Genomic DNA, 26,400 nt, shown 5'->3' with positions numbered 1-26,400 from the left:
AGAGTGTCAAAAGGTCTACAGGGTCAAAAGGTTGACATGAAAAAGGTAGACAGTACAAAAGGTCGACAGGGTCAAATGGTCGACATGAAAATGGCAGACACAAAAAAGGTAGACACCATTTTTTGCATTTTTGTGGTTTGTGTGGATAGTTTTGTCATCTGGGACCCCCAATTGTAGAAAAGCATACCCTCACGGGGCTCGCTTCACTCGCCACGCTTCGGGCTCGGTGGCTCGCTGCGCTTGCCACAAGGTTTATAACCACCTCTATGCCGACATGGATAGAGAAGGTATGAAATAGTCCAAAAACATGTCAAATTTAAAAAAATATATATTATTTTTTTATGTCGACCATTTTCATGTCGACCTTTTAACCCTGTCGACCTTTTGTACTGTCTACCTTTTCATGTCGACCTTTCAACCCTGTCTACCTTTTGACCCTGTCGACCTAATGTCTGTCTAACATACTGTATGGTGTCTATCTATTGACTGTCTAACTAGACACTGTCTATCAACCGGATACCCACTGAAGTAACCATGCTTTGTCTTCTATATTTTTAATCTTAATATATTTAAAATGAGTACACTTGTATGAAGGTAGAATTATACTTTAAGATCACATAATTTTCAGCCCATTCTTTTAGTAAATGTTGATTGCAATTGCAATGAGAAACAACTAGATGACTTAGCTGCATTTTTCCCACACATTACCAGAACAGTAAGTGAGACAGACATGTCCCCCTGTGATTGTACATCAAACATCACTTTGTATTTATTTACACGACAAAGGACATTTCTGTATACATCTTACTAGCAGTGGATTATTTCCATATACTGTACAGTAACCCACTACAAGATTCTTTTTCATTAAATAATCACTTTGCACATTCCTTTGGTAAAATAGGATCAAATGGTGTCACTTCTAATGTGTATGCATAAACAACAGCTTCATGTTTTTGTTACTTAGTTATATTTTCCATATTTTCAAAGTTAAATATAATGATTTTATACAGTGCAGTTGAATTTCAAATAATTACTACATTTAAGGGAGAAGTGAGATGGATTAAAAGAATTCTATATAAATATTAATTGCCCATTTACTACTGATATACAGTTCTTTGCTGGAAGGTTCTATGTAATGCTGCTGTCATTATTTGTTCCTCAATGAAAAGTTCAAATGATGACTGCAGGTCACACCTGAACCCTGAGCCTGGTCTTTGTCAAAGGTGCATGCAGTCGAAGGTACTGTAGACATAGGGTCCCGCAACACATGTCTAGTAAGTTATCTATTATATTTAGGCCCATGTGTATTAAGCCTTAACAAAAGATAAAGTGGAGATGATGGATAAAGAGTGATAAATGACCAGCCAACCAGCTCCTGTCATTTTTCAAACACAGCCTGTGACATGGCAGTTAGGAAGCTGATTGGCTGACACTTTATCACTCTTTATCTATCTCCACTTTGTCTCTTATTAAGGCTTAATACATTTGGGCCTAAGGGGGAGATGTACTAAGCAGTGATAAAAGTGAAGAAGTGAGCCTGTGGAGAAGTTGCCCATAGAAACAAATCAGCATTGACGTAAGTCACGTAACATTTATAATTTGCATACAATAAAAGTATACAGAGCAGCAAATTGGTTGCCATGGGCAACTTGTCCACTGGATCACTTCTCCACTCTTATCACCAGGGCCGTAACTAGGTGTGTGCCAATGGTGCCTTGCCCACAGCGCATATGCACTGTAGGCGCACCATTGGCAGCACCACCCCGCACGGCCGCTGAATAAGAATGAATCTGACAGTACCCAGGAGGCGCCCCCCGCACTGCAGATCCGTACTTGTGAAGAAACAGGAAATAAACTACAGCTCCCAGCAGCCCTTGCTGCAGGAAGCTCCTGGCAGCAAGGGCTGCTGGTAGCTGTAGTTAATTTCCTGTTTCATCACTCAGCCAGAGTGGGTGCGGCGTGTGATGCTGCCCCCGCGCTCTTACTGTTGCCGGCCCCACAGTGCAGCACTGCAGGAGAGGAGACTGAGAAGCCAGCCCTTGTTGCTGGGAGCTGACTGAGCTCTCAGGCTGTCAGGGGGCGTAGCCAAGCTCAGGCAGACGTTAGAGACAGAAGGCCCACACCCCGGAGGAGCAGAGGTGACAGGAAGTGTGTAAGTCTGTCACTCTCTTACAGCTCTCTCCTTCATCTTTACCTCTGTATAACACTCTCCCCTCTCTCTTATCTTTCTTATCTCTCCTTCTGTATAAAACTCTCTGCATCTTATTATCTCTCCCCCTGTGTAACTCTCCCCCTACCTTATCTCTCCCCCTGTTTAACTCTCCCCCCTACCTTATTTCTCCCCTTGTGCAACTCTCACCCATACCTTATCTCTCCCCCTGTGTAACTCTCCCCCATACCTTATCTCTTCCCTTGTGTAACTCTCCCCCTACCTTATCTCTCCCCCTGTGTAACTCTCCCCTACCTTATCTCTCTCCTTGTGCAACTCTCACCCCTACCTTATCTCTCCCCTGTGTAACTCTTCCCCTACCTTATCTCTCCCCCTGTGTAACTCTCTCCCCTACCTTATCTCTCCCCCTGTGTAACACTACCCCTACCTCATCTCTCCCCTTGTGTAACTCTCCCATGCCTTATCTCTCCCCTTGTGCAACTCTCACCCCTACCTTATCACTCCCCCTGTGTAATGCTCCCCCTACCTTATCTCTCCCCCTATGTAACTCTCCCCCTACCTTATCTCTCCCTGTGTAACTCTCCCCCCTACCTTAACTCTCCCCCTGTGTAACTCTCCCCCTACCTTATCTCTCCCTGTGTAACTCTCCCCCCTATCTTAACTCTCCCCCTGTGTAACTCTCCCCCTACCTTATCTCTCCCCCTATGTAACTCTCCCCCTACCTTATCTCCCCCTGTGTAAATCTCCCCCTACCTTATCTCTCCCCCTGTGTAACTCTCCCCTACCTTATCTCTCCCCCTGTGTAACTTTCCCCCCTACCTTATCTCTCCCCCTTTGTAACTCTCCCCCCATCTTATCTCTCCCCCCGTGTAACACTCTCTTCTTCCTCCTCTCTCCCTCTGTATAACACTCTGTCCTTCCTCCACGCTCCCTTCGTATAACGCTCTCTCCTTCCTCGTCTCTCCCTCTGTATAACACCCTCTTCTTCCTCCTCTCTACCTCTGTATGACACCCTCTCTTTCCTCCTCGCTCCATCTGTATAACACTCTTTCCTTCCTCTTATCTCCTTCTGTATAACTCTCTACTTCCTCCTCTCTCCCTCTGTATAACACTATCTCCTTCCTCCGTGCTCCCTCCGTATAACACACTCTCACTTCTCTCCCTCTGTATAACACCCTCTTCTTCCTCCTCTCTCCCTCTGTATAATACCCTCTCCTTCCTCCGCGCTCCCTCCGTATGACACTCTATCCTTCCTCCGTGCTCCCTCCGTATAACACTCTCTTCCTCGTCTCTCCCTCTGTATAACACTCTCCTTCGTCTTCTCTCCCTCTTAAGAACACCCTCTTCTTCCTCTTCTCTCCCTCTGTATAACACTCTCTCTTTCCTCCTTTCTCCCTCTGTATAACACTATCTCCTTCCTCCGCAATCCCTCCGTATAACATATTCTCACTTGTCTCTCCCTCTGTATAACACCTTCTTCTTCCTACTCTCTCCCTCTGTATAATACCCTCTCTTTCCTCCGTGCTCACTCCGTATAACACTCTCTCCTTCCTTGTCTCTCCCTCTGTATAACACCCTCTTCTTCTTCCTCTCTCCCTCTGTATAACACTTTCCTTCTTCCATGCTCCCTCCATATAACACTCTCTTCCTTGTCTCTCCCTCTGTATAACACTCTCTCATTCCTTCTTGCTCCCTCTGTATAACAGTGCCACCTTTTCCCTTGATCTGATGCTCCTCTCCCCCTGCAGTGTCTCTAGGGAGAGACAAGATGACATGGTTAATGCTAGATCCAAGTGGCCTAAGGGACCTTTTCCATCAGGGGGAGGAGCCACAACACAAGGGGGAGGAGCTATGCCAGCGGGATAGTTCCTCTACTATCCACGCCACCATCTATTACCCTTAGTAATTAGGTGGCAAGCGGAGCGAGCCACCAAGCCCGAAACGTAGCGAGCGTACTTTTCGGGTACCCTGTTCGGCTGTAGTTTCTCCCCCTGGTGACGTTTCTCCTCCCCTAGGTACGTCAGAAGGTCCCTTCTCCCACTCCGATATAGAATCAACCATGATGACATGGGGGTTGAGGAGGAGGCATTCCAGCTCACAGTGCAGCAGCAGCCCAGCGAGTCCGGAGTCAGACCTCCGGTGACCTTTTCCCCACCTGCCCTCAGTCACAGAGCTTGGGGTGGTGAGTGATGTTTAAAACAAGAATGTTATTTTATATTTCTCTACCTGGTGTAATGTGTGATAGGGGCTCTACCTGGTGTAAAGTGTGCAAGTGGCGCTACTGTGCGGTGTAATTTGAGTAATGGAGACTACTGTGCAGCGTAATATGAACTGGTATTATTTTGTGGTCACTCCCCTTCCCCTAGAAGCCATGCCCCTATAGTTTTGGCGCACGCCTATGATGTGCACTGGCCTGGTTTTAAATATTGGGGGGGGGGGGGGGGCGATGCTGTTTCTTGCACACAGCGCTAAAATGCCTAGTTACGGCACTGCTTATCACTGCTTAGTACATATCCCCCTTAGTCCCATATAGTTCTCACAAAACTCAGAAGTCTGGTCTTTCTAGAGGACAAGTATTACTAACTCATAAAAGTGTAAAAATCCCTTTTCTTATGTCTAAGTAAAACCCTGTACAAAGTCTTCCATATCATTCTGCCTGCATATTTCTCTTACGTTATGGTCTGCATGGACCTTGGAAGGAAAAAAGAGAGGAAGATTATACATATGGTGAACATGCTATGAATATATGGAACTGTAGGACATATAAACTATCAAATCAAAGTGAAAGAGCTCTGACTTGAGACTTTTGAATGTTTTAGTGACCTTGCTGACATTTATTGAAATTACAAGATATATGGATATTCTATTGCAGTGAAAGAGCATTAACCTGGACCTCTGAAATAGTGGGATTTTTTGTTGCTACCATCAATTTCCACAATCTATTTCACATTACATTTATTGGACACACATTTAACATTATTGCCAAGAGACAGCACAACATCACCGTAGTGATAAATTTGAAATTCACCACACAACTACAGTTCAGGGAATTACAAGGATTACAGACAGGACCTTGTTCTTTTTTCCCTCACTCTCTCACATAACTCATTATTCATATTACAAAAGTTGGGTATTCTAGTGACGAAACTTCTAATTGCAATCCAAGGCTCTGGACACCTTGAGACGCATGTATCTATGGATATCATCCTCATAACAACACCCTAACTGAAAATCTGTCCCTAATTGGCTCCCTCAATGCCGTACTTAATCTGGACACAGTGTTCACAGCAGTATTAATGGGTGATGGATTGATGTTGCAACGCTATCGGTCATAGACTGGAAAAGCATCAACTTTGATCTGCAGAGGACTGAAAGGGGGGCACAATGTGGAGGCAGACAGAACTGAGGAGCACCAGAGGATGGCATGTATGAGGTAAATTAACATATGTGTGTTGGTGGGGTTTGTGTTGAGACTAGAGCACACTAAAGAGTGGTTGGGGGAGTGGGAATAATCCAAAATATGCAGAAGGGACAGCACAGAACAGAACATACAGATGGGGGTGTGGGAGGACAATGCAAAAATGTAGAAATGGGGAAGTGTAAACTACAGGACATGCAGATGAGGGGAGGGACACTACAGTGTACAGCACATACAGCTTGTCTTTTAGGGGTGGGATATAGCCCATAATACAGATGGGAACACTATAGAAGATATACAGATGGGGAGCACAATACAGACTGGAATGCACAATCAGGGGTGTATTTAGGGGTCCAAGCGCCCCTGGCAAAGTAAAGGACTGGTGCCCCCCCTCCCCATATTTGAAATAGGGAAGGCACGTTTGCCTAAAAAAGGGGTGTGGCCACTCAATAGTACCCCAATTCAAATTACACCACATTAGTGTGCATGGGCGTAGCTACCATAGGTTCAGGGGATGCGACTGCTATGGGGCCCGAGCCTTCCCCTGCACCTACTGTAGTTACTGAGTGAGCCCCGGCATCTTTTACCTTTAGGTGTGCTGCTGCACTGCAGCCACACCTGCTCACCCTTGGCTACCAGCTCCGCCTCTCCTGAGTATTAATGCTGGGAGGAGGCATGGCTGAGTCTGCAGGGACATCCCTGGACCACGGCCATGCCTCCTCCCAGCGTCTGTGAGGAGACACGAGGCGAAGCCAGGCCGGCCGGGAGAGCGGTTGAGGCGGCAGTGCAGCACTAATGGTGAGTGCTGCAGGGAGGGGGTTTCTATGGAGTAATCCACAGGGGGAAGGGGTGCACGCACAGCAGGGGGCATGGAAGTATGCTATGGGGCCCCCGTCTGGCAAAGCTACGCCCCTGGTAGTATGCCTTACTCACATTACACAGCACAGTAATGTACATTATTCACGTTATGCTACACAGTAGTACCCCTTATACACATTATGCCATACAGTAGTGCCCATATATATATATATATATACACCCACAATACCCACAGTAGTTCTCCTTACACATAATGTACCCCAGTACAGTGCCAATTACACATAATGACCCCAGTGGTGCAGTGCCAGATACACATAATGCCTCAGAGTATAGTGCCTCATACACATATACGCCCACACAGTGCCAGATACACATATGCCCCCTCAGTGCCAGACACTCATATATATGCCCCTACAGTGTCGGACACTCAAATGTCCCCACAGTGCCAGACACACATATGCCACCATGTTGATTTTACTATTAAAGGCAGCACTTTTAGGTAGATTCACATTTAGAGGCGACAGCTATCTCCCCACCCCTATGTAGTTCCTCAACAGCAGGGATGCCCATTAATGATCAAAGAATGCAGCAGCAGCAGCCACTGTAATTGGCGCCAGGGTCCAGCACCGCACCACAATACAGACAAGAAACTCTACATAAACTACACCTCCCAGCAGCCACTGCTGCATGTGATCATTACTGGGCATCCCTGCTGGTGAGAAACTACACAGGGGTGGGGGTATAGCTGCTGCCTCTAACAGTGAATCTACCTACTGCCCGCAGGTGGCACCTCTGGACGGCGCCCCTCCTCGGCTGGCGCCCCTGGCGAGTGCCATCCTGGCCAATAGGAAGATACACCCCTGTGCACAATATTAGACATACAGGCTAGAGGGGACACTAAACAGGACATATGAAAGGGAAGGGGGGGAGGGTCTAATGAGCTGTATAAGGGGCATGTGGAGAACAACTTGGCCTGAGGAGCCTATTTTTCTCTGTCTGCTTCCCTTCTTCAGGCCTAAAGCTGGCTACGCCACTGGACATATGTTCAGAGTCTGGAGTGTTTCTTAGAGATCTTTAAAAATGTTTTTGCTCCCATGTACCACAGTACTTACAGTGCAAGTTATGAAAGCTATTAGGGCCTTTGGCCAGAATTTACTAAGCGTCAGATTGTAAACCCAAACGGTTTTGTGGCAGCGGTTTTGCAATCCACTGATTTATTAAGGCCAAAACCGCTGCAAAACTGCTATGAAAGCACACTTTACAATATAATACAACAGAACTGAATAGCAAAGCACCATTGATGTTATGGACCATAGAAAGAATAGAACAGAAACCCTGGATTTACAGTATGAAGCGGCAGTTTTGAAAACTACCATAAAACTGCTTGCCAACCCGCCGAACAGAATGACTAGACTCAGACAGGCATGTTTGCTGAAATTAAGGTAAATTAATTGATTTGACAGGCAACAAAATTCTAGGATTATGATATAATTTATCTGACCAGACATGACATATTTAATAGAAATACAGAAACAAAAATATATATTAAAAAAAAAACACAATCACACAACAACAAAAAAGTCACTTACAGGACTTTAAGAAAAACAAAACTATATGGAAAACACACCTCAAATAGATAGATACAGAACAAGAAGCAAAACAATGTATAAAAGAAAAGAAAAACACTTTGTAATCCCTTTACTGTATATCTTTCTTATTATACTTTCCTACAACTTTCTCCTTCTCCACTTAAACTCCTCACAAACCCACAAAGTGAAAGTAGCCAGCTGTGTCTGTGATGTGACAGCAAGTGTCTGTGATGTCATGTGAATGTTGTTTCTGTAAAAACATCATTAAATGAATGTGAATAGAATAGCTTCTAATCCACTGTGGTCCACTCTGTTTCTATGATATCAATAGAATGGTGCTTTCTATAAGAGTAGCAAAAGTAAATGAATATGAATAGAATAGCTTCTATTCCACAGTGGTTTGTTTCTATTATTTATTTTTATTTATTACCAGTTATTTATATAGCGCACACATATTCTGCAGCGCTTTACAGAGAATTGGCCATTCACATCAGTCCCTGCCCCAGTGGAGCTTACAATCTATATTCCCTATCACATGTACACGCACACACATTCACCCTAGGGTTAATTTTGTTGGGAGCCAATTAACCTGCCAGTATATTTTTGGATTGTGAGAGGAAACCGGAGTACCCGGAGGAAACCCACGCAAGTACGGGGAGAATATACAAACTCCACACAGTTAGGGCCATGGTGGGAATTGAACCCATGACCTCAGTGCTGTGAGGCAGTAATGCTAACCATTACACCATCCGTACTGCCTTTCTATGATATGAATTGAATGGTGCTTTGTATAACAAAGTAGCACATGTAAATGAATATGAATAGAATAGCTTCTATTCCACAGTGGTCTGTTTCTATTATGTCAATTGAATGTTGACTCTATAAAAGCATCATTAAATGAATATGAATAGAATAGCTTCTAATCTGCAGTGTTTTCAATAGAAACCATGCCAAATAGAACACACCACGGCAGATTGTCATTTGGAGAACGAATTGACAGAATAGGAGAGGAGTGGGTTAAACCTCAGCTAGTCTGGGGGCAGGACGGTAAGGCATTATGGGAGTTTTATTGTTAGCCAATAGGAATGAATGTTGGGGGTAGGTGGAATGGGTTCTTAAGCCTGAGAAAGGGGCTGGGTCAGCCTCTTCTGCTTTTGTCATGGTAAGGGTGAGTGCTCTTCCCCCCTTTTTGTCTCTTGCTGTGCTGCTTGTAGTAGTAGTTCTCCACCTTTATATTGGAGTGCTGCTGCTGTGACTTTGTGCTGCGTACTGCCCCCTCTGTCCCCATTACCTGGGTTTATATTGTGGCCTGCCATGCCCCGCCACTCCTCTGCCCCCCCCCCCCCCCTGCCCGCTACCTTGATTCGGCTCCTGCTCGGGAGCCGGCGTCCGATGCCACTGGTCGGAGCGTGCTGCTCTCGGCCGGGATGGGGCCTGCTGGCGCTGCTGCGGGCTCCCGTTCGCTACTTCGCCGACTAGGCCGCGGCCGCCGGGGGATCCCTCCGATGCGGCGGCGGCTGGCGAGGGACAGGGCGGCGTCCGGCGGCGGTCTGGAGCGGGCAACCGGAGGAGCCCGCTGGAGGGCCGCTTGTGTGGATTCCCCGCCGGCTGCTGCGGCGCGCGTCCGCGCGTTCCCGGCGCCCTCCACCGCTGAGTCACCGGAGGCTCCCCGGAATATGAGGGGATGGCTTCCGTGGATGTGAGGCCCTCGGACGGCGGCTCATACACGGGCCATCCCGAAGGGCAGGCGCTTCCCTTATCGCGGGCGCGCGCGTGGGGCTGCTGGACTCCCCAGGCGCTTTCCCCGCTCTGGCGGGGGAGGCTCCCGGGGGCCTGTGGTGGTGTCGACACGGGGCCAGAGGGGGGGGTGATGTTTGGAGGCGGACGTCAGCGGGTTCTCCCGGTGGGCGGGGCCAGTGGGGGCCGGGGCGGCACTTTGGCTCGCGGTGCACCGCAAGAGGGAACGGGGGTTCTTAGGGCGGCTAGTGCCGGTCCCCGGCGGGGCCGGCCTGGGCGGCGCGCTGGCGCAGTTGGACCCATCCCTGCTTTGGACCCGGGGGCCGCGGGGACCTCTGGAGCAACGGCTGCAGCTCCGGATCCCTCTGCCGTTTCGACGGCACTGTCGGCCATGACGGCGACATTCGGGCCGCTTTTGTCGACTTTGTGCCCGGTTGGCGATTCCTTGGTTCTCGATTCGGTCGGCGCGGCCGTTCTCCCGGGTGTTTCTGACCCCGCCATGGCGCAGTTCCTACAGGCGTGTCGCAGTCTGGGCTCTGCCGCTGCGTTGCTGGGTAGCGCTACCCCTTCGCCCGCAGAAGCGTCTGCTTTCATTCCCGCCAGGGGGACTTCGGCTCCAGGGGCGGTTGTCCCTTCTTTTTCAGGTGCGGATCCGGATAGCGATCAGGACGAGGAGCCGGTCGTAGCCGATGTTTCGCCTTCCGGAAGCGGGCCCGCCGGTGAGTGGGACGCCGATACTGTTGCTATGTCGCTGGGGTCCTCTTCTTCCTCGTGCGGCAGTACGTCGAGTAGATCTTCTTCCTCTTCTTCGTCGTGCCAGTCTGCGGTTAGTAGCACCACTAAGGCTAGGAAAAGGGCTATCAAGTACGCGCGGCGTGAGGCGCGGCACCGGGATAAGCGGTCTCGCAAGAGTAGTAGCAGTTCTCGCCGGGAAAGGAGGAGGCGTAATTTGCCGGGCGTGGTTCGCTGCGAGTGCACGGCAGTCTTGCGGGGATTGCGGGAGAGTTGCAGGAGGAAGATTAGACGGGGGGAATACGTCTACCTTTTTACGTTGACAGAGGACACCAAGAGGGAAGGTAAGGAAGCGCTCGCGAAGGGCGGTATTGGGGCGGAAAGCCTTCCGCTCGTATGACAACTGGTTGGCGGGTTTCTGTGTCTTCGCGGCGTGCTACTTGGAGGATCGCCCTGATGAACACATGAACGTCATCAGGTATATTCACCTCGTGCATGACATGCAGCGTCAGTCTAAGGACGATTCGTGGCTGCAGTACGATAAGCAGTTCCGTCAGAAGCACGATTGCCTACACGTCATTGACTTCGGATGCAAAGACGTGGAGGTATGGCTTAGGGTCACGCGAGCGCAGGATGTGAAGATGGTGGCAAAGGGGGCGTCGGTGGCGCAGGCCGCAACGGCGAGTCAGTTTCGACCAGCGGTTGAGGGTCCGCCGCGCCGCCCTTGGACCGCGGCCCGTTCTCCGCAGCAGACGCCGGCGAAGGGGAAGTGTTTCGCGTTCAACAATGCCACGTGCCCCCTTGGGCAACGGTGTCGTTTTCGACACCTTTGCTTGCGATGTAACGGATCCCACCCTGCTTCCAATTGCTTCCGCGGGGGGGGGGAGACCTGGTGCCAGGGCGGCCGCTGGCCCAACCAGAAAAGCAACGGGTGGGCTTGCCGCTAGTTAGGGCGCCGACCCCGGTTCGTTTGGGGGCCATGCTAAAATGGAATGGTTAGGATGGTACCCTTACACAGACGACGCAAGATTTCTGCGGAAGGGTTTTGCGTCGGGTTTTCGTTTGCCTGTGGTGGGGGATGTTTTAGTTCGAGCCGTCAGGAACCTGCAGTCTGCCCGGGATTTCCCTGACGTGCTTCGAGGTAAAGTGGAACAGGAGGTTCGCCTAGGGAAATGGCGGGCCCCTTTGCGGTGCCGCCTATCGAGGATTTGATTATCTCCCCGATGGGGGTTGTGCCCCAAAAGGTTCCGGGTAAGTTTCGGCTCATTCAGCATTTGTCTTATCCATCCGGGCTCCTTGGTGAATGATGCAATTTCTCCGGAATATTGTTCGGTGGTGTATCAGTCCTTTGAGGATGCTCTGGGCTTGGTCTGGGAGTGTGGCCCTGGGGCCCTCATGGCTAAGCTGGATGTTGAATCGGCTTTTCGCTTGCTCCCTTTGCACCCGGAGTCGTTTTGATTCATGGGTTTCCGCGTCGGGGAGAAATACTTCATTGACAAGTGTCTGCCGATGGGGTGTTCCGTTTCGTGTGCCTTTTTCGAAAAGTTCAGCACCTTTTTGCATTGGTGTGTGGAGTTTTCTTGCGGAGGTACCGGGATTGCACATTACCTGGATGATTTTTTGTGCATGGGGCCCGCGCATTCTCCTCGCTGTGGTTTCCTGCTGTTCTCGCTGCGTGCATTGCTTAGGCATTTTGGCGACCCGGTGGCCGAGGATAAGACGGAGGGGCCCCTCTCCTGCTTGTCCTTTTTAGGTATCAACATCGATACGGTCGCGGGGGCGTGCCGGCTGCCTCAGGATAAGGTCGTGCAGCTACGGGAGTCCATTGCGCAGTGCTCGGGACGAAGTAAGGGTACGTTGCGGGAGGCGCAATCCCTCTTAGGTCGGTTGAACTTTGCCTGTCGGGTGATCCCCATGGGCAGGGTTTTTTGCCGGAAGTTGGAACGGTCCACGGCCGGGGTGTCCAGGCCGCACCATTTTGTCGATTTCTCGGCAGAGATTAGGCGGGACCTCGCTATGTGGGTTTCGTTCTTGGCAGATTTCAATGGTGTGCGGATCTGGATGGCCCCGCTCGTTGACAGTTTCGAGTTGCAGTTGTTTACAGATGTGGCGGGCTCATCGGGGTTCAGTTGTTATCTTGACGGGGCTTGGTGTGCGGCCTCTTGGCCGGAGTCTTGGTCGAGGGAGGGGCTGTTGTTGCTGGAACTCTTTCCCATCATGGTGGCCTTGGAGGTTTGGGGGGGGCGACTGCGCGATTGCAGTATTCTCTTCCGCTGCGATAACTTGGGGGTCGTGCACGCGGTTAACAACCAAAGGGCTAAGGCCCTGCGGGTCCTCCGAGTGTTGTCACGGCTCGTGCTAACCTGTTTGCGCTGCAATATTCTGTTTCGGGCGCAACACGTTCCCGGGGTATATAATGGGATCGCCGACGCATTGTCCAGGGGGCAGTGGGATAGGTTCCGTTTGTTGGCTCCGGAGGCTGATTCGGTAGGTTTGCCCTGCCCTTCTTATGTTTGGCAGGTCATCATGGCGGATTGGAAGGGCTAGCAGAGCTGTCTTTGGCTCCGTCCACTCTCGCTGGATACCGTCGGGCCTGGAAGGAGTGGGAAGACTTTTCCCGTGACCAAGGGCCTAGAGGTAAGAGGGGTCAGAGCTTGTTTCTAGACTTCGTTTGGCAACTCTTCATAACGGGGAGATCCCTTGCCGGGATATCCTTTTATTCTAAATTGAAGGGTATGCCGGATTTTACGAAGGGTTTCCTACTGGCAAGGGAGCTTAGAGGTTGGGCGCGTTCGGCTCCGGTGCCTCCCGATGGCCGACGCCCTATTGATGCGTCCCTGCTTTCTTCCCTCTTAGGGGCGGTGGCGGGGGTGGCGGACTCCCGTTTTGAAACGCTCCTGTTTCAGCTGGCCTTTTCCATGGCGTTCCATGGTGCATTCAGGGTTTCTGAGCTGGCTGCGGCTTCTAAGAAAACCGAGGCCTTTATGCGGCGCGCGGATGTTATTGTGGGTGGGGGGTCCGTGCTGTGCAGGCTGCGCCGCTCCAAAACTAATCAGATGGGTAGAGGTCATTGGCTCACTTTGACACCATCGGGTGGTGGGGACTGTTGTCCGGTGGCATTGGCTGGTTGGTATGCGGAGGTCAGGCCCTCGTCTGAGGGGTCTTGGCTCCTGCATTACGACGGGTCGCCATTGACGAAGTACCAATTTACATGGATGATGCGGCGCTGCCTGTCCAGTTTGGGCCTCTCGCCTAGGGACTTTGGTTCCCATTCCTTTAGAATCGGGGCCGCCACTTCCGCAGCATCTGCAGGGCGCGCTGTGGACGAAATTAAGGCTTTGGGCCGCTGGAAGTCGGCGGCTTATAAGCGTTACATTCGGCCCGTTGTTGCGTAAGCGAGTTTGTTCTACTAACATGCTGTTTGTGTTACTGCGTTGTGTGTTTCAGTTCAGTGTGTTCGTACTGTATTGTTTGTCTCCCCTGTCCTCCCTACTCGGATGGCTAGCTACTCGCCACTGCTGGCAGTGGGGGTCTGGAGTGCTTCGCGATTTTTTGCCTGAACTGACGAACTGATTTGGCTTAATTTATTCAATTCGGCTAATTGGCATCTAATTACAAGTTCCTCAGCAGGTTTTTATGTTTCACCTCCAGCCGAGTTATTCTGTGTTCCCCCCAACACCCCCCCTCCCAGCTCTAACCTTCCCCCACCCCCTTTTTGTTATTTTGTTTTTTCCTTTTGTGTCTTTCTGTTGCTTCGATTGGCCTGAAGCTTGTTCAAGAGGAAAGTTATAGTCCTCTATTCAAATTTTTCTTTTTGGCAGATCCTCGTTCTGATAGTTGGTTCCTGTTCTGGGCTGGGTTTGGTTTTATCTCCCATATTCACATTTGTTTATCTGTTTTTTCCCCTTTTAGGTTGGCGGGTGGATGTGTGTGATGTGTGGGTGATTGGCCATTCCTATGTTTATTGGGCAGCCAAATTTTTGGCTACGGAAGGGGCTCCTTGCTTTGTGGGTTCGGATGATGTGCGGTGGATAGGTGTGCGTGGTATGCTTTGGCATGACCTGAAAGCGAAGCTTATGGAGCAGGTTCGGCGGTTTGGCATCCTCAAACTGTTGGTGATTCACTTAGGAGGGAACGACCTAGGTAGGAGGAAGGCAGTGAATCTTCGATTGGCCATTATTCAGGATCTGCAAGTGATTTCGGGCGCTTGGCCAGGCTGTAGGCTTATCTGGTCTTGTATGGTGCCGCGGTTGTGTTGGCGTGGAGTGGTGGATTGTCGGGCGATCGATGTGGCTCGCCGGAAGGTGAATGCCGCGGTGGCTAAGTTTGTGGTGGCCCATGGCGGTGCTGTGGTTTGGCATCAGCGGATCAAGTTTCGGCACTTCTACTTGTTTAGACCGGATGGTGTGCACTTGACAGGACAGGGACTATCTATGTTTTTGGAGGATCTGTTTTCGGTGGTTGGTTCGGTAGGTTAGGAGTATGGTGGTGGTGCGTAGTTTCTGTGGAACAGAACTTCGCTGTTGGCGGGAAAGAACGGCAAGTTAACATTTGTTGGATTAAAGAGTGGATTGGAGGTCGTTTGGTTGTTGATTTTTAGGTGCGCTCTCCTTCGCTGACTGGTTTTACATCTGCTGGACCGCCTTCATGGGTGGCAGCCTCATCACCTTCACGGGTGGGTAGTCAGGATGGAGGTTGAGCGGATACCTATTTGTTTGTTGAAAGGTTTACGTCAGTTCTTTTTTATAAGATAGTTATCTATGGGATAGGGTTGTTTAGCCGTTCTTTCTGGCCACCATACTTTAGTTTAATTATTCACAGTTAATGGTTCACTTAAATAAATAGCTAACAATTTCTGCCAAATTCAAGTCTCCGTGTCTTTATTTATTATAATTAAGTGTTAAGATGTTATAGTTTATGTTACGGACAATCCTCAGACAATATGAGGTTTAAGAAACTGTCAAGGGACGACGGCAGATTCAGTTTAGACACCAAAACTGCTGCTTAGTAAATGCTATCAATTAGACATAGAAACCCCCATCAATTGATGGTGGTTTCTGACAGTTTCTAAATGACAACAAAACCGCGGCTTAGTAAATTTAGCCCTTAGATTTAAAGGTCTCCAAAACAGCCCAGTCCTGCACTAAAGCACAGAAGAAGTAATTATGCTAAAAAGCACACATACATTAATGTAGATTGACCAGTATTTATATCAACTAATGTCCATTACACAAACATGATACAGTTAGCAGACAATCAGTGGTGAAAGTAATGTGACAGCCTATAAATTGTATTTGTAGCAGGTGAAATAGAATCCAATTGTTAGACACCATGAAATTTGTGTCTTGCAATTACATTTACACATTTCCAGACAAAATCCATAGTGTAGCCGTGATCTAAATACTGCGCATATCAAGAAACTAATTAAACAAATAGCCTGTGTAAATAAAACCTGCAGGGTGTTAGCAGCACATATTTTACTGTTGAGTTTCCCACAATATTTTTTTCAGTACAGAAATGCGTAATATGTTGGCACATTATAACTAAAGCTTAGTACTAGTAACCAAGGGAAAGCACTGGTCTGTGGAAAGCATTTTTGTTCTATCTCCATGTGACATGGTGACATGATTTGGTTTCTCACTTCAACAGTTACTTAAGTTGATGGAGCATGATGTATCTGTTAACCTGCATTAGAAAGCATGGATAACAGCTTATTGGTATTTCAGCTACTGCTGAAAGCGAAAGTGTATCTTCAGTATCTACAGCATAGCTCGGGACACTATAAATGTAAACTCATTAAATTATTACAATTTAAGAATAAAAACTGCTGTAGGACAGCCAGCCCTGACCACAAAAGGAACAAAGGCATTATACCTTCTGGAGTCTTTGCAATATATGTTAGTTAGCGATAGCCATGGTGTTATTTGCATTTATGATTTATGGGGGAGAAAAAAAAATGCCCTTTCGTAAATATATTAAACTAAGGTGTGGCCTGCTACAAGGTCAGGACTTAGTTATTTATTTATTTAATTTTATTGTAACATTATTCCATTTTTTTATGTAACATTGTCAATAAAATAAAATAAAACACATCACATGTTCAAAAAATATAGGATATAATCTTTATTACTGGGATATCAACTTGCCTTGAGGGCCAAATTAGTAGAGGTACAGTATACAGCATATCCCACTTATACAGAGATGTTTCAAGGTTGTTAGCTTTCAATAGTACCAGAAATGACTTTGTTTTTAAACATTTAGTTACCTGCTACCGCTGATCTGCCTTCCAGTGTTACAATCACAGATGGGTTTTCTAAGAGGTTTGTAGCCATTTGTACCATTACTTTATCAACTGTATCGATGAGCCCTCCAACATCAGGATGAGCCTACAAAAAAAAATATTTATTTTTTTTAATTTTGTTTTTACGGTCTTCATGTTCATTCTCTGAGTTGTAGATCCTAAATGTAAAGAGCATCAGTCTGTGAAGCCATAAGAACTATTTACATACAGTATTGGTATTAAGCAGGATTGAAACACAGTAAGTGGATTTCAGAAATTCCACTCTAGATGTGAAATGGTAAAAATTCATATGTAGCCCACAATATGTCAATCAAAGAGTAATAAACTGTAATAAGAGCTTACGTTTTTTACAGCAGCCATCTCGATAACAGAATTATAGATCTGTGATGATTCAGCCCTAAACTGACACTGCAGCACATTTCTTTCAAATGATTTGGAAATCTCAAAGCTGGAAGCAATGTTAATACATAACAGCACTGAGGATTGCAGTTTTATTCCTCATGCACAAGACTTCAGGGAAAACTTGCTAGTCCATGCACTTTGTAACTATAAGGTAGCATCTCTCTCTTTATGTGCATACAGCTCTCTGTATCATCACACAGTTGTGGTTATGTTAGCGTCTTTGGGACTGACGTTTGGGACCAAAGTTAACATTGCTTTGATTAAAGCAAGGATTTGGCCACAATTATTTTATTATTTATTTATTACCAGTTATATATATAGCGCAAAGGGATTTGGTATCTGTACACTCAGGGGGTCATTCCGAGTTGTTCGCTCATTGCCGATTTTCGCAACGGAGCGATTAATGCGAAAATGCGCATGCGCATGGTACGCAGTGCGCATGCGCTAAGTATTTTAGCACAAAACTTAGTAGATTTACTCACATCCAAACAAAGAATTTTCATAGTTGAAGTGATCGGAGTGTGATTGACAGGAAGTGGGTATTTCTGGGCGGAAACTGAATGTTTTCTGGGAGTGTGCGGAAAAACGCAGGCGTGCCAGGATAAAAAGCAGGAGTGGTTGGAGAAACGGGGGAGTGGCTGGCCGTATGCAGGGCGTGTTTGTAACGTCAAACCAGGAACGAAACGGCCTGAGCTGATCGCAGTGTAGGAGTAAGTCTCGAGCTACTCAGAAACTGCTAAGAATTTTCTATTCGCAATTCTGCTAATCTTTTGTTCGCAATTCTGCTAAGCTAAAATACACTCCCAGAGAGCGGCGGCCTAGCGTGTGCAATGCTGCTAAAATCTGCTAGCGAGCGAACAACTCGGAATGACCCCTTTAATGTATATTAATATTGTGAGTGTATGGAAATCATTAACATACATCCACTTATAGAGCCCCTCTTATTATCACAAAATTATCTACTATCAATATAGGGGATGCTGTCAACTACAGTGCACGTACAGCTAACAGGTTTGGAGAAAAAAGAGAATCTGTATTATTGACGTACATGGGGAAAGATAATTTGATCACATAACATATAATCTTTATTATATCATTATTTAAATTAGGATAATAATTTATCCCGGACTGCAGTGAAACAGAGAGGTTAAAATTACAAGGACTAACACATATGTGAATATAGAGAAAAAAAAGATTGTGAATAAAGATGTTAAAAAGCGTGTCCACTTGTCATTATTGATGGAATGGTGTACTATATTGCAATGTACCTCCACTCGGTCACTATCTATAGTATAATATTGCTGTTATTAGATCATCTATTTGTCAGTGTCCTGATCCTACTGCAAGGAACCTGAATATGTACAATATCGGATTGTGTCCTAGTTGTATTAATATAGCAATGTCACCACACCTACTTCTCGTTGAGAGGTACCCCCAGAGCCGGCCCTAGGCATATGCAAACTAGTCAATTGCCTAGGGCATCTGGTATGCCTAGGGGGACAAGCAGCTTCTGCTGATTAAAATGATATGCGGCATGCCTATATTCTCTGTAGCATTTCGTATGCAGATACAGCCACAGTCGCACACAGTATATAGGCATGCTGCATAACATTTTACTCATCAGAAGCTGCTTGTGCATCCTAGCCACATAGCAATGCAAATAAGATGCACTTTCATCAAAAATAGGCACCCGACATTAGCAGAGTTGACTCACGCCAGGTATCTCCTGCTGCATGGCGGCAAGATTTATGAGGACACATCTGTATCCAAGGAGAGGCAGAGGTCACAGTGTTAGCGGCCGTGTGAGTGCTGTGTGTGAGTGGGTTGGTTGTGCAATAGTGTTCGGCATATGTGTAAGGGGCATTATGCGTTTCATGTGTGTAAATGCATTAATAATGTGCAGCAAATGTGTAAAGGGCACTATATTTGTCATTATGTGTATAAGGGTATTAATAATGTGTGACATATGTATAATGGGCACTGTGTGTGTCATTATGTGTATAAGGGCACTGATAATGTGTGGCATATGTGTAAGGGACATTATGTGTGTCAATATGTGTGTAAGGGCATTAATACTGTGCGGCATATGAGTAAGGGACATTATGTGTATAAGGGCATTAATAAGGGTTGCCATAATATGTAAGGCACAATATGTTTCTAAGGACATTAATAATGTGTGTCATATAAGGGGCATTACTGTGTGGAATTATGTGTATAAATGCATTACTAATGTGTGGCATTATGTGTATAAGGTGCTCTACTGTGTGGCATAACGTATAGAAAGGGCACTACTGTGTGGTATAATGTACATAAAGAGCAATATGGTGTGGTGTAATGTGAATAAGGAGCAATATGGTGTGGTGTAATGAGAATAAAAAGCAATATGGTGTGGTATAATGTGAATAAGGAGCAATTCAGTATGATGTTATGTGAATGAGGGGCACTACTGTGAGGAGTAATGTATATAAGGTAAAGTGGTACTACTGTGTGATGTAATGTGAATAAGGGACCCTATCGCATGATAAATTGTGAATAAAGTTGCACTACTGTGTGGCATAATTTGAATTAGGGGTACTATTGTGTGGCCATGCCCCTTGGCAGCAAAAACACAAACCTTTTTGGGCTGTGCGCCGAATGTACATACTGTTCTTATTTAAATTACAGGGGGTAGGAAAACCAAAATAAGGACTGCTATGGGTGAGGGGTGAACAGCTCTGCTTTGCTTACATCCTGCCATCAGGCTACCTCCCACTTGCTTGCACCTCATGTCATCTGTCTGTCGCCCCTTCCCACTAGATTGCTAGCTCTTCAGAGCAGGGCCCTCTTTCCTCTTGCTGTCAAAGCCCTCTTCTCGACACATTTCACTCACAGCTTCTTCTACTCAGCGACCATCTTTACCTGCTTTTTCTCCTGCTGGTAAAGGCTCATCTCTATCTATGGCCATCAGCCCCAAGTAGTACGGTGATTACTCCCTCGCTACTTACATCTAGGCTGTATTATGTTTTGAGAATTGTGGTGCTCTTTGTTACCTGTACTCTATTTTTGTTATTTATTTATTGTAATGTTAAGTTTTGTCTCCCTGTACTGTCCTTTGTACGGTGCTGCGAAACACTTGTGGCGCCTTATTAATAAAATTAAATAATAATAATAATGGTGCTGGGAAAGGGGTGCAGGGTCAGAAGCGGAACTAGCGGTGGTGCTAGGGGGCACCAGCCAAAATCTTGCCTAGGGCATCATATTGGTTAGGGCCGGCTCTGTGTACCCCACAGGAAAGCTCCTATTAAGGGGCTGCGAATGTAGGTAGGTATGTCTGTGACACTGGAACTCCAGTTAAAAGGCCTTTGCAAACATCAGTGCCTTTACATTCTCTTACTGGACATTTCAAGTACATATGGTCCCAATCCAAATTAAACCATGTCGTGAATTACTCTTATATGTCATATCATTCTCATACTCACTATTTATACTTTTATAGGAATGCTGCTTATTAATAGGATGGGAGTATAGGTCAGTAAATTTAGGAGCATAATAACCCCAATTTTATTTACAAAGCGACTGCTGGGCTCGATACAATTCAGGGTGGATTGAATAGCGGCTCCCAGTGCTATTAAATTCAGCGTGATGAGACGTCTGACGAGAGGATTTCTTCTCGCATCGCTGTAGGTGCTGACGTGGTGCTGATTTCTGCCCTTAGTGCTGCGGGAACAGCATCGCAACAGGTACTTTAGTCAGAGAATGTCGGTTCTCGCTACAGAACACCCTGTTAAGTCCATGAGAACCGGCCTTCTCTGACATAAGAGCAGACTGAATTGAATAGCACTGGGAGTTAATTCCCGGCGCTATTCAATTCGCACTGAATTGAATCGAGCCCTATAAGCCAATAGGCTAATTTATTGAAGACATTGTTCAACATTAGTCTTGTTCCAGTACAAGTATACACAGAGGATGTCGGGGTCGGTGATCATGGTGCGGTAAATAGTCCTCCCACGTTTGTGGCTGAAAAGGGGTGTGTCCCCACAGGGAGGGCATGGCCTTGCAGGGAGGGTGTGGCATCATGGGAAGCACGAGTCTACATAAAGTTGGGGGCATGGTCTCACAGGGAGGGGCGTTTTTTTGTGGGGGGGTGCCTACAGGCTGATCTACACAGGATAAGGTGAGTATAATTTTTTAATTTACAGGTACCCCGTAGATTCTACTAGACAAGGGGGGCGAGGGGCTCCGAGGGACACTAGGTAAGTATGTGCGAGTGTGTAAGTGTGCATGTATGTTTAAATAAAAGTTTACTTTCATAGTGTGTGTGTCCTGTGTTTTTTTTTATATTTATTTTACTGTGGAACTACTTTAATGACCTGCATGCTGATACTTGTGGTTCTCCAAGTACCAGCATGTGCTGGGGAGGTAATGCCACGGCTGCGGGGCCCTATATAAATTTGTCCCCCAGCTGTGGCATTATCTCCTTGGCTATTGGAGACCGGTGTTGCTTTAAAAAATACGGGGGACCCCTACGTCCTTTTTCCCCTGTATTTTTGGAACCAGGACCGGTCCAAGAGCCCTGGGCTGGTTGTTAAAATACTGGGAACCCCTATGCAATTTTTTCACTGTATTTTAACAACCAGGACCAGCTCAAAGAGCTCAAAGGGCTGATTATGCTTAGGAGGGGGGATCCCACGCAATGTTTTATTTTTAACTCTTTACTACATTGTAAATAGAGAAACATGCACGGATTTCACTGATCCGTGCATGATTCGCCAAACACGCCAGCCAAAAGCAGGTCTATTTGAAAATTCTATTTCTATACGATTTTCATGCTTTTCTGGCAGTGTTTGGCTATTGTCAGCAGTCATTGAGAATATGAATTTTTAGTAATTTCCCGTGTTATATGAGGTGTATGTGAAAAAAACAAGTGTTTGACCAATGGTCTATTACATAGTTACACAGTTTGTGAGGTTGAAAAAAGACAATCCGTCCGTCGAGTTCAACCTATTTGTGTTCTCCTACTCTGTATTATTTTCAGGCGTAATTTTATCTGTTGATAAAGTCGGCCGTTGCGTTGTATTTCCTCATTTTTGTTATAACTATGGTACGTGATCTATTCACCATAACCCTGTATATCATTATCCATTAGGAATTTAACTAGCCCATTCTTAAAAGTATTGACCGAGTCTGCCATTACTACTCTCAGGCATGGAATTCCAAACTCGTATTGTCCTTACTGTGAAAAAACCATTCCGCCTTTGTATGCGGAATCTCCTCTCCTCTAACCTAAGTGGGTGTCCACATGTTTTCTGTGCTGGCCTTAACAAAAACAGATCCCAAAAAGCTCTGTGTATTGTCCCCTTAAATATTTATAAGTGTTGATCATGTCCCCTCTTAATCTCCTCTTTTCCAGTGTGAACATGTCAAGCCTTGTGTTAGGTTCCTGGTGCTCAGAACAAGGGAGATGTTATGAAGCGAGTCCAGAGCACCAGGACGGAATGCTGGGAAAGGGGAATGGAAAGGGAATAGCCCCTGGCGCCCTATCTCCGTTGTCTCACCCGTGCTGTCAGTACACTCTTGCGAGACTATGGTTGCTTGAGCCCATGGCAGCCGCGTTTGAAGGGCGGATTACGTCTGCCCAACTTCGATGCCCCCTCAGGTCTTAATGAGAGACAAAGAGTGAACCGAGACAGGGTGATAACAAGGGGCCCTCTGACTAAACAACAAGGCCAGGGGCTACTAACAAACCTAAAACCAAAGTATGTGCGGCTTGCCGCCAAAGGAAAAGAACAACAAAGGAAATGCTGACCACACACCGACAATACTCTTGTGTACCGGCGGTGACAGCATAAGCAGAACCCTCTGCAAAACACCAGTGACAGAAATAATAAGGGAATACAGCGGCCTACGCCAACGGACGCGGCCGTGCCGCTACTCACGGAACCGGTACGAATACTGGCAAACGGACAGGAACTCCCAATGCTGCTGACACAGACTCTCAGAACTGGAGGACAGGCAGAATCCCAAACGACAGACCGGTGGACACCAAGAAGCCAGAAACTTGCACAGGCAAAGGTACTGGACCTCAGGACAGGAACGCCTCACGGCAGGACACGGGATCAGACATAGGAATCGACACAGGGACTGACACAGGAAGCTCAGGAACTAGCAGGAACCAAGCTCAGAACTCAAGCAGACTGAAAACCCAGGAATATCACCAGCATCTGTGAATTGCAAACAGCCAGCATATAACAGAGAGGCCTAATTAATAATCCCATGCAGCTGCCTTGTTGCAAGATTCCAAACTGACCAGATGCAATTAGCAGCCAGGTGAGGCTGAACACAAGGGAACAAGCTGCAATTACACAGACTCACCAGCGGCAGCAGACAAGAGTATTCTAAAACAGAGCAACAGGAAATCCTGGCATGCAAGACAACTTTATAAACATAAAATAGGAATGAACCACTACCTGTGGTTCATAACAGTATCCCCTCCTTAAGGGTGAGCTCCGAGCACCCCATGACACCCACGGGGAACATAAACAGAAGTATAACATGAAATACAGAACAAAACTGCAAAACAGGAATGACCCACAGCCGTGGCTCATAACATTACCCCCCCCCTTGAGGAGGGGTCAAAAGACCCCAAAATTCAGACTATCCAGAACAAGGGATACAAAAAAAAAAACCTGACACACTGGTCTAACAGACAAGAAAACAAAAACAAGCTGTAGCAACAACTTGTAACAGTGCCCTCCCCTTGATGGTGGCCACTGGACACAAGACAAGGGGAAAAAACAAAAAAAAACTTTTTTTTTTATCAAGGCAAGAGTCAAAAATTATTTCTTTTTCTTCTTCTTCTTCTTTTTACAAAGCTCTTTAGGTCTGACCAAGGTAATTCCCCACACATTGTCTGAACTGATGGTACCACCCAGCAAGGCTGCGTTCAAATCAGAGACAGGTCTCTTACCCTTGGAAGCTGAACTTTCTGGTAAAGTACTATTATTAGAAGAAGTCAGAAAAGCACATCCTGCAGTCAAAACAACGGGCTGAGACTCTTGTGCTGAGTTTACAGTATTTGGTGGACTCTCAGTATATAAGACGGGTGACCTAGAGGAACCTGAACCAATTTCTTTGGAACCATATCTTTTAATAATTGCATCACTGAATGCTAGGGGATCCTGAAGAATGGGATCTTCAGCTTTCATTAGGCTGGTCGCCCACTCAAAAGGCTCTCCTCTAAAAGAATAAATCAGATAAAGCACAATGTTCTCTGAAGTGATGCCCAGAAATGGTCTAGACAACATAATAATGTAATAGTGTTTGTAAAGTGTCAAAAATTGGGCTAAGTCCCCATCAAAGATTATGGATGTTGAGATATCAGAGTCAGGATCTGTTTCCTTCTCATCTGACTGACTGGAGTGCTTTGCTAGGACCTGGTCACTATTGACCTTACTCAAGGCTGAGACTCTCTGAACCCCACCCGGGGCAGTGACTTTCTGAACCCCACCCGGGGCAGTGACTTTCTGAACCCCACCCGGGGCAGTGACTTTCTGAACCCCACCCAGGGCAGTGACTTTCTGAACCCCACCCGGGGCAGTGACTTTCTGAACCCCACCCGGGGCAGAGACTTCCTGAACCCCACCCGGGGCAGAGACTTCCTGAACCCCACCCGGGGCAGTGGCCTCCGGGAACCCCGCTGGGGCAGTGGCCTCCGGGAACCCCGCTGGGGCAGTGGCCTCCGGGAACCCCGCTGGGGCAGTGGCCTCCGGGAACCCCGCTGGGGCCAGCACCTCGGATTCTTTTACTGGGACCGGGCCGTTGGCCTCCCTGACTGGGATCGGGCCATCGGCCTCCCTCTCTGAGTCGATAATTATCGAAAGTTCTCCCGGGACTATGACTTCCAGGACTTTTGCTGAAGCAATAACGTTCAGATCCTCCACTAATGCTATGCTTCTTAAGTTCTTTCCTGGGGAAGCGACTTCTAGACCCTTCTTTGGGGCTGCGTCTCTCGAGACCCCACTTGGGGATATTACTTCAAAGATCCCTTCTGGGGGTTTGCTTCTCGAGTTCCCTTCAAGAATTATGGTTTTAGAGACCCTTTCTTGGGTTGCGCTTTTCAAGTCCCTACCTGGGGTGACAGCTTCTGAGACCCCTTCCGGTATGGACACCTGAACTATAATATTTGATGTCCCTCTATAAGCTAGGGCATCGGGTACCGCTCCAGCACTCTGGGCATCGGGTACCGCTCCAGCACTCTGGGCATCGGGTACCGCTCCAGCACTCTGGGCATCGGGTACCGCTCCAGCACTCTGGGCATCGGGTACCGCTCCAGCACTCTGGGCATCGGGTACCGCTCCAGCACTCTGGGCATCGGGTACCGCTCCAGCACTCTGGGCATCGGGTACCGCTCCAGCACTCTGGGCATTGGGTACCGCTCCAGCACTCTGGGCATCGGGCACCGCTCCAGCACTCTGGGCATCGGGCACCGCTCCAGGACCCTGGGCTACGGGCACCGCTCCAGGACCCTGGGCTACGGGCACCGCTCCAGGACCCTGGGCTACGGGCACCACTCCAGGACCCTGGGCTATGGGCACCACTCCAGGACCCTGGGCATCGGGCACCACTCCAGGACCCTGGGCATCGGGCACCACTCCAGGACCCTGGGCATCGGGCACCACTCCAGGGGCTTGCAACTCCGCTTCCACAGGAACCTCAAGAGAGGAGAAAAACATTCTTTTTTGATTCCTGAATCTATAATGGGGCTCCCTTGCCCAAGGACCCCAATTATAGGACAGAGAGCTTTTTAGTGTGGGTTGTGTGACAAGTACCTCTGCCACAGTAGAGACAGGAGTAGGTCTTGTATCCTGACTCAACTTGGCCAGAGGGCAAGACTCGTCACCACACTTTGGCTTGCGCAACTCACAGGTCTGCAGATAGTGGCCTAAACCCCCACAATATAGGCACAAGTTTAAGTTTCTGCGACGCAGACGCTCCTCTTCTGAGAGCCTGGGCCGCAGAAAACTTTTAAATCTTTTCTCTTCAATTAAACCAGAGGATTCTCTTGTCACCATACTGTGAACAAGAGTCTCTTTAGAGATAGATGTACTCTCAACGACTTCTGGCAAGATGAGCAAGATTTTAGTCAGTAGGTTTTGCAGTTGCTTTAGGGATTGCTGCAAAACTTCTAGTCGCTCTGGTCTCAAAGCACTGAATACAGAGTTCAGGGCTGCGAGAGATGCCTGCAGGGCTTGCA

At 47.5% G+C, this 26,400-nt stretch overlaps 1 protein-coding gene across 3 annotated transcripts in view; it reads right to left on the bottom strand.

Moving 5' to 3' along the window:
- The window catches only part of ADGRD1 (adhesion G protein-coupled receptor D1), a 1,058,506-nt gene that overhangs the window by 834,797 nt on the left and 197,309 nt on the right, over window positions 1–26,400 (bottom strand). For all 3 annotated transcript variants that reach the window (XM_063964650.1, XM_063964651.1, XM_063964652.1), the window contains one exon: window positions 16,731–16,851. In XM_063964650.1, the coding sequence (XP_063820720.1) occupies window positions 16,731–16,851 (121 nt within the window). The remainder of the gene's footprint in view (window positions 1–16,730; window positions 16,852–26,400) is intronic.

Source organism: Pseudophryne corroboree, chromosome 1 (genome assembly GCF_028390025.1).
Source record: "Pseudophryne corroboree isolate aPseCor3 chromosome 1, aPseCor3.hap2, whole genome shotgun sequence".
Classification (NCBI taxonomy): Eukaryota; Metazoa; Chordata; class Amphibia; order Anura; family Myobatrachidae; genus Pseudophryne; species Pseudophryne corroboree.
The sequence above is the reverse complement of the archived record's forward strand: the minus strand, read 5'-3'. Positions and strand labels throughout refer to the sequence as shown.